Source organism: Poecile atricapillus, chromosome 25 (assembly GCF_030490865.1).
Source record: "Poecile atricapillus isolate bPoeAtr1 chromosome 25, bPoeAtr1.hap1, whole genome shotgun sequence".
Taxonomy (NCBI): domain Eukaryota; kingdom Metazoa; phylum Chordata; class Aves; order Passeriformes; family Paridae; genus Poecile; species Poecile atricapillus.
The window spans coordinates 5,519,025-5,527,341 of NC_081273.1; the positions used below are offsets into that span (position 1 = coordinate 5,519,025).

At 46.4% G+C, this 8,317-nt stretch overlaps 1 protein-coding gene across 2 annotated transcripts; it reads left to right on the plus strand.

Annotated features, from left to right (window-relative positions):
- The first annotated feature begins 944 nt into the window (after positions 1-944).
- On the plus strand, positions 945-8,016 carry LAYN (layilin). Of its 2 annotated transcripts, XM_058857186.1 has the most exons (8): positions 945-1,118; positions 1,710-1,733; positions 3,082-3,379; positions 5,233-5,390; positions 5,687-5,725; positions 6,057-6,140; positions 6,456-6,558; positions 7,221-8,016. In XM_058857186.1, exons 1-8 carry the CDS (start codon positions 1,052-1,054, stop codon positions 7,558-7,560), a joined length of 1,113 nt encoding a protein of 370 aa, XP_058713169.1. In that variant the 5' UTR covers positions 945-1,051; the 3' UTR covers positions 7,561-8,016. The 2 variants fall into 2 exon arrangements, with proteins under 2 accessions (XP_058713169.1, XP_058713170.1); XM_058857187.1 differs by lacking the exon at positions 1,710-1,733 and having other exon boundaries at positions 952-1,118.
- The last annotated feature ends 301 nt before the right edge of the window (positions 8,017-8,317 follow it).

The following is an 8,317-nucleotide window of genomic DNA, read 5'->3' on the forward strand; positions in this document are numbered from 1 at the left end:
CATCAGAGCCTGTTCCTGTTTCACAGACATGACACAAGCTCAAAGCCAGCAGCTTTCCAACAATTCCCTCTGGAATTCCTGACTTCTGCCGGCCTGGAGTGAGCTGTTTTCAAGGCATTTTAAAGGATTTTCCTCCCCTTAAAATATCAATTTCAGAACCAGCTTCTCCACGTGACCTCAAGAGTGGCTCAAGGTTTTAAATCTTCTATAAAATCATCGACCTCCTGTTTTAAAGCATCAATGCCGGTTATTTTCTGCCTGGACAGATTCACTTCCAGCACCTGGGAAAATCTCTTGGAGCCTGAGCCATAAAACCCCGGGCTGGATGGAGAGCCCGAGCTGCAGGAAACAGGTGCGGAGCAGCTTCCCAGCCACCGGAATTCCATGTGGGAAACAGAATTCCCGTGCTGTGTTCTCCCTTCCTCAGGAATTTCAGCATCATGTGCTGAAAACGCCGAGATTTTGGAATCAGTCCCCGGATTTCTCACTTAAAGTTGGATTTGGTGATCCCTTCCAGAATATAGGTTATATATTCTGGAATATATGAATAGAAGAGAGAATCTATAATATAAATATAATAAATAATATTAATATATAGATGATATATTCTGGAATAATGAATATTTAGATTTAGAAAATTTGGATTGGGATGGATAAAAGAGATCAGAGTTTGGCTTGACCTGCAGGGAACAACAACGCTCATCCCTCTCCTCCACAGCGAGTCCAAATCTGGGAAAGCGAATGAAGAACGTCTCCAAAAAAAGATCCAAACTCTCCAGGGCGGGGATGGGTCCGCCCGTGGGTGGCTCCGGGTGGGCGGGGATGGCTTTGGGATATAAACGGGGATGGGGGATGCGGGCAGAGGGATGCGGGGCTCGGAGCGCGCTCCGGGGAGCAGCGGCCGGCGAGGAGCGCTCGGTCCCGGGGCTCTGCCGGCTCCGCCGTGCCGGGGCTGAGAGAACCCGCGGCCCGAGGAGGAGGAGGAGGCAGGGAAGGAAGGAGGGAAGGAAGGAGGGAAGGAAGGAGGAGCTGTCCCGGGCCCGGCGGAGCGATGCTGGCGGCAGCAGCGCTGTGCGCGGCCGCGCTGGGCTGCGCGGCGGGGGCGCGGCTGCTCAGCGGTAAGAGGGGCTCGGGATGGCCGGGGATCGCTTGGGATCGCTGGGGGATCGTGTGGGGATCCTCCCTATCCCGGAGAGACCCCTTCGGCCCCGCCGGAGTCGCTGGGAGGGTCGGGATGCTCAGGCGGCTGTCGCGACATGGGCAGGGATGCTCTGGCTTGGCGGTGGTGCCGGGGGGAGGCTGGGTTCCATCGTTCTGGAGGTCTTTTCCAACTTTTCCGGCTGATTTTCCCCGCCGCCCTGCCCTGGGGAGCTGGCTGGGCTCTGGGGCAGATCCCGAGTGAGGATGAGGCAGAAATACAAGGAATCCTTTCAGCCTTGCTCAGAGCCGCGCATTCAGTGTCCTAAACTGAGCTCGGGATATGAACGAGCAGTGAAGTCCGGCCAGGAATCAATTCCAGCTTTCCCTTAGCTGAAAGTAATGGCAAGTTTGGCTGATAAGGCAGAGACTTTCTTCCTCTTTTTGTAAATGAGGAAAAAATGTGTTTGTGTATCAGCAAAGGCTGCAGTTTTTGTGGCACTGTTTCTAGAGAGTTGCAGATTTTTAATGAAACTCTGCTGTCTGTGTTTTCCTTTTGCCTCTCCCAACAGCAGTGGACATTTCCCTCAGAAGAGGTAAGGGGCTTTGTCTTTTTCTCTGAGTGTCAAATTCCCAAGAGAAACACAGGCTATGGTAGAAATGTATGTTTTAATACTGCTGTCGTAGTAAAAATCCTGCTCCTATTGTAATCCCTGTGCAAAATATTAGCAAACTCCACTTCTGGCTATTTAACTGCTGAAAAATTCCAGGGTGAAAGGTGTTTGAAGTCCCACTCCTACAGTGACCAATACAAAAGGATAAAGCAAAGCCAGCAAATATCCCATGGCAGGGTTTATAATGACCTGGCCTTGTGTTATCCCATTTGTTCCAAGCACACCACAAATGCTGCTGAATGTTTTCCTTCTGTAAAAAACATGTAGGTTAGCAGATTGTGCCTGCAAAGAAATATTTACTGAGCAAAACAAAACTGTTTGTTTCCACAGTCTAAATATTGGGACTGCTCTGCTGAAAAAAACACACGAGTGCATCATTTTGGATGATGTGTCTTTTCACTTTGATCTTCCCTCGGAACCAAAATAAGCTCGGCTGCTTCTGCATGAGACAGTCCTTGGCTTGTGACAGCCTGAAAACAGACATTGTTTACTCCCTGGGCAGGCAGAGCACAGAGCAGAGCTGGAAATTGGGCTGTGGGAACTCATCTTGTGATCCTCAGTCCAGACACCGGAGAATAAAAGGGTTTGAGGCTGAGTGTAAATGAGAAATGGTTCCCTGTGAGGGTGGTGAGGTCCTGCTTGGCCAGAGAAGTTGTGGATGTCCCATCCCTGGAAGTGTCCAGGGCCAGGCTGGACGGGGCTCGGAGCAGCCTGGGACAGTGGGAAGTGTCCCCGTGGCAGGGGGTGGAGTGAGATGGTTTTAAGGTCCTTTCCAACCCAAAATATTCTATGGCACTGCAGCATCCATTAAACAATTGCATGTACCCGAAAAGAGAAATTCTTGCTATCTCTGCTTGTATCAAATCTAATTTTGACCATTTAACTCCTTAAAAACAATCATCATTTTGAAAAGCCTCTTTGAACCCTTTGGGAAGGGAACTTTGTTTTTTAAAATGTTGCATGTATCAGCTTGCATCACTTGTATCACTTGTATCAGTGGTTTTTTGGGAAGAATTCTCAGGATCTGCAGATCCCAGAAAAAATCATGAGGGAGCTGAGAAGAGCAGGTCATGAAAGGACCAACCTCAACCGTGAGATGCAGCGAGAAAATTTTGGAGATGCCATTTGCCAGCCCAGTTACACAAGAGACTTTTACCTGTGTTGTGTTTTCCATAGAAACAGCACAAAACTCATCCAAATTGATGTTTTAGCCTTAATTTTGGTCCCGTTTAGCACTGTTCCTGTAAGAGTTTCCTCTCCCTCCCTGCAGGGCAGACGGTTTGCAGGCGTGGCACGCAGAAACCCTGCTACAAAATCGTTTATTTCCACGATGCCTCCCGCAGAACCAGCTATGAAGAAGCTCACCTGGCCTGCAGAGCTGATGGGGGACATTTAGTCAGCATCGAGAGCCCAGCAGAGCAGAGACTGATTGAATCATTTATCAGGAGCCTCCTGGCTTCTGATGGGGACTTCTGGATAGGGCTTAGGAGGAGGAAGGAGGAGGAGGACAACAGCACAGAGTGCCACAGCTTCTACTCCTGGTCAGATGGGAGCTCATCCAAATTTCGGTGGGTACCTGGGAGTGGCTCTGTGGGACTGGCAGTGCCTTTAGGAATAGTTTTGTGCAATGAATCCAAGCAGTGATGTTCCCTGTGCTCCCATCCTGGTGCACAAATCACCCTCCTGGCCTTGCCCTGTGTGAGTGCCTGCTTTAGGCTAAATTCATCATTTTTGGGGGCTAAAAGGATGGGAAGGAACAAGTGGTGTGGCCTTAAAAATCTCTGATTAGGCAGCTACCAATGACCTGAAGATTCCTGTGCTGCAGATCACCTGAAGTTTATACCTGATGTCCTGAAAAATGAAAAATGCTATTCCCTTATTGAAGAAATAACCTTTTTCCTGTGAGACAGCAAAATATTAGAGCTGCAGGATTTATTGCAGACATGGAAAACTAAAGTCTTCACAGCACTTTTTAGATTTCTGCCTCCTCACTTAAGGAACCACAGGATTTGTTTTAATTAAATTATAAAAGCAACAACGTTAATGCCAATTTGCATCTTTATATCAGCCATGTACAAACACCTTGGAATTGGTGTAAAAACACCTTGGAATTGGTGTAAAAACACCTTGGAATTGGTGTAAAAACACCTTGGAATTGTGACCTCTTTGCTCTGGGAGCCCATAAGGCTTTTCAGTCACTCAGAAATGAACAAATAAAAACTGATCTTAGTATTATTTGATATCTTAAAGTCTCTGCCGTGGTTCAGATATTGGGGGTGGATGATGGGAAGCTGGAACCACAATCTGCTGCTAAGAAACAGGCCCAGCTTTCCTGCCTTCCATTGGTGAGACACAGTTATTTATGCTGAATGATAAAGCCAAGGAAAACACCAGGGGAGGAAGGAAGCGAGGGAGGAATAAAGCACTGGAATGGTTGGAAAAACACGGCTTGGAATGGGTGTTCTCCCATGCTGAATACCTTGGGATAGCTGGAATTATTTATGTCCTGTGGATCAGCTCGCAGCAAATCCTTGGCAGGCAGAACATTGCTGGTTCCAGAATCCCTGGGGATTGAACAATTGGAAAAATCAGGAGACTTTTAGAGGTGGTTTTCTGAGTAATTTGCATAAAATATCTTCTCATTAACAGTGATATTGCAGCACTACCTCCTTCCTGTGCACCGCTTGGAAAAGCGGCTCAGGTGTCTGGTGGTGAGGTTTATTCTTAGAAAATAACAGAAAAATTGTCTGCAAGACTGTGCTGGTGCATTTCTGACAGAGGAAGCCAGGTTCTGCTTCAGATTTTTCGGTTTTTTTCATTGAATAGGTGCCAAAATTTTGCAGGCACTGAGTCCAAGAGAGCAAAAATGATGATTTTGCACAGGTCTGAAATGGTGTGGAGACACCCCTCGGCAAGGCTCAGTAAGAGCTCAGGAGAACTTGGACTTTCCCTACACAACTGCAGCTCATTTTGAGCTACTTTAATGTTCAATAAAGAATTTTGTCTACAAGAAAATAGTGAATTCCAAACCCACATTCCTAAAGATGTACCCAGGGACCAGGATGGAATCCTCCTTTCTGGTTTATTCCACAGGTCTCCATGTTCATTCCTAACATTGCCACTACATTTAAAAAATAAATTTATTTATAAAAATAATTATAAAAAATAATTATAAAAATCTGTTAATTGTACTAGTTGAGATTTTTTGGTAGTGCTGACTGGGACAGGAAGGAGGGAAGGGTGATTGTGAGGAGCTTTTCTTGTTGATATTTGTTGAACACCTTGCTCGCAGCGTTTGAAAAATCTGAATTAAAAGAACAAATAATTGCATTTTATCCCATTTTCCCCACTGAAAGTATGACCCTTTTAACTCTGCTTTTTTTCCCCTCCAAGCTGCTGGAAAGTGTTTTTTTTTTCCCAGGAATTGGTACGTGGACGAGCCGTCGTGCGGGGGCGAGGTGTGCGTGGTGCTCTACCACCAACCCTCCGCCCCACCAGGAGTGGGAGGCCCCTACATGTTCCAGTGGAACGATGACAGATGCAACATGAAAAACAATTTCATCTGCAAATATTCCCTGGGTAATGAATCTCTGTGGGATTTAAAACTCAGTCCCCCAGGGGAAGGAATGAGGGGTGCAGTGGCTGATGGGGAGACCCTTCCTCAGCTTCGCTGGTGGGACAGGGAGAGCTTTAAATTTATGCTGCAAACGGGGAAAAAAATCCCAGTGTGTCCTCTCTGTAGCTGCTTGTGGTTCACATAAATTCCCTGGGGGTTTTTGTGAAGGGTTTGAGGTCTCAGATTGAGGAAGAACAGCTCAGGTTGGAAATTGTGAGTTTCACTCATGAGGAAATTCTGTGTTTCTCTTTCCTTTCAGAGAAGCCAACGAAAGCTCCAGTAGACAATTCCCGAAGAGGTGAGTTGGATATATTTGTTTGGGATTTTTTTTTTAATTATTGCTGACTTGCAGTGGAAAATACTCCGACATTCACTGTCAAGGACACCCAAAAAGCATCAAAAAACATCCTGAGCAAGAAGCTCCCCTGCAATTTGCACTTTCCCTGTGCTGCTCCATCCTGCAGGGAAAGAATTTGGTGATGCTGCAGGGATTGAAGCACAAGAGTCCCTCACACCTCACACATCTTTGCAGCTCTCAGCCTCTTCAATCTCCTCTCAGCCTCGCTTTTTATTATTTTTTTAAAAAAAAACAAAACATCTGCAGTGTTAATGAAGCTGCTTCTTTCCAGCTGTGGCAACAGAGCCCTGGAAGCCAGAATTCCCAGAGGAACGCTGGAGGAAAGGTGCCAATGGAACAGCTGTAGGAGCCAAAGGTAAGTTGTGCTCTCAAAACCTCATTTCAAGTGTTTGACCCAAAATGTGGAAGGTTGGATATAGAAAACAGCCTGTGGGGAAAAAAAACAAAACTTCCCTCAAGTATTTCCCAGAACAAAATAAAGAGGTTGCTCTGGTGGTAAAAATGTTCAAAATACAAAGCTGTGCAAAGTGTTTTGGGTGTGAAAAAGCCACTTTTATTAAATCACTTCTGAGTGGCTCAACTGTGAAAGTTTTGTTTGTACATCTGTGATTAACTATGCAAAACTTGCAATTAATTTCTTCTTATGACCCTGATTAATTTTTACCCCCAGAACCTGTTCAGAGCCTTGCCTACATCCTCATTTCCAGCATTCCTGTGCTGCTTCTCCTGGTGGCTGTCGCAGGCATCTCCTGCTTTTGGCTGCTGGTGAAGAGGTGAGTGGCATTTTTGTGTCAGAAATTAACACTGACACCTTGTCCTGTTTACAGCTAATTTCACCATCCTGTTAAAAGCTCTGGGCAGGAGTGTCTGCAGCCAAAGAAATGCTGAAAAAGTGATGTTGATGCTCCAGGCTGTGTTAATTGTGAAGTAAGATTCTAAGTAAATCCCATTATATCCTTTTCTTGCATCCACAGACATAGCAGGCAGGAAATAAAGTCACCAAGATTATGATTTTGATGTGTTAACCCTTTTCTTATTAAAGCTTTGAATTATCAGAAGCTCCCCTCCCAAAGGGAAGAAATGCAGCAATAGAAATAAAAGGATAAAAATTTGGAGCAAATAATGTTTACCATCATTCTCTCCTTGCTTTCCCTGTGTGCACAGCAGCCCTGGGGGGGAATGCTGGCTGGGATTTTGGGAGTGTCAGGAGGAGTTTTGCTGCCCCAGCATCTGAGCTGGCAGCCCAGAGTGTCCCTGAGTAGGGGATGGCTGATCCCTGCCATGGGATTTGCCTGGAGTGGCTGGAATAAGGAATGTCCTGAGCCCAGCTTCAGGGCTCATCTCCGAATTACTGCCAGAGTTCTGCTGTTGGTTTGTGTTTTCCTCTGTGCCCAAAGCATTTCATGGCTTTCCCCTTTTGCCCTGCCCTCCCAAGGAGACAGGAGCTGGTGGATGTGACCCCGAAGGGTGACGGGGCCTGGCTGCCACAGCCCGGCAGGGACAGCCCCAAGCTGGACATTTACAGAGTCATCCACAAGCAATCCGAGGCTGACCTGGCTGGGGCCAGACCTGGCACGAAGAATTCCTCCTTCCGTGCCCAGGAGGGGCTGGAGAGCCCCTGCAGGGACCCCGAGGACACCTCCAGCAGTGGCTTGGTGACACTGGCCAGCACAGAGAGTGGCTTTGTCACCAACGACATCTACGAGCTCTGCGGGGACCGTGTGGGCAGGAGCAAGGAGTCCACCTGGGTGGACAATGAGATTTATGGATATTGAGGAAATGGACCCAAAAAACTCCACTGGAATTTGGATTTTGAGTTTATTTGCCCTCTCTGTGCACTTGTTTAATAATGATATGTGTGGTGTTTGTCCTGGTTTTGCATTGTCCCCTTATTCTTCTATTTTCTGAAAGAATAGGGGTTTTTAAAGATCCCAAACTGAAAGGAATGTACAGATTTTGCTTTGCACCAAGCCCCCTTTGTCCCAGGAATGTCTTGTTAATACCCTCAATTCCTTTTTGTACCAAAGATATGCCTTGAAACTGAAGGACAATCCAAAATCCTTATTTATTTATAGACCTCCTCCTCCTCAAAGGTGCTAAAAGTTACCTGTAATGTGTGATGGAGCCCTGCTTCCCTGGAAATGCTGAACAGTGGGAAGTGGGAAATTAATCCCTCGGGTTGCTTTGCTTGTGTGTGCAATTTTCACCGTGCCTATATTAAATTTCTTTATCTCAACCCATGAGTTTTCTCATTTTTACTCCTGCAATTCTCTCCCTCTCTCTGCTGGAAGGGACAGGGACCAAGCAGTGGAGGGGGAATGACCAAGCAACCAAAGAGTGCCAGGCAGGAGCACAAATATTTCACACCTTTTGTTCTGCAGGTGATTTTCTGGCTGCAGAAACAAGGCTATGAAACACCTAAAATGTGTTTTAGTTGCCTGAAAGTCTGCTGTTCTCCATTGCATGTAAATAAATAAATAAAAAAATGAAAATAAAACAATTCATAAGCTGGGAGGAAACAAAGGTTTGGCA

Coding starts and splice junctions, on each gene's coding strand:
- LAYN (XM_058857186.1), top strand. CDS start 1,052: ATGCTGGCGGCAGCAGCGCTGTGCGCGGCCGCGCTGGGCTGCGCGGCG. Junction 5,391..5,686: donor CATCTGCAAATATTCCCTGG/GTAATGAATCTC, acceptor CTTTCCTTTCAG/AGAAGCCAACGAAAGCTCCA. Junction 6,141..6,455: donor AACAGCTGTAGGAGCCAAAG/GTAAGTTGTGCT, acceptor TTTTACCCCCAG/AACCTGTTCAGAGCCTTGCC.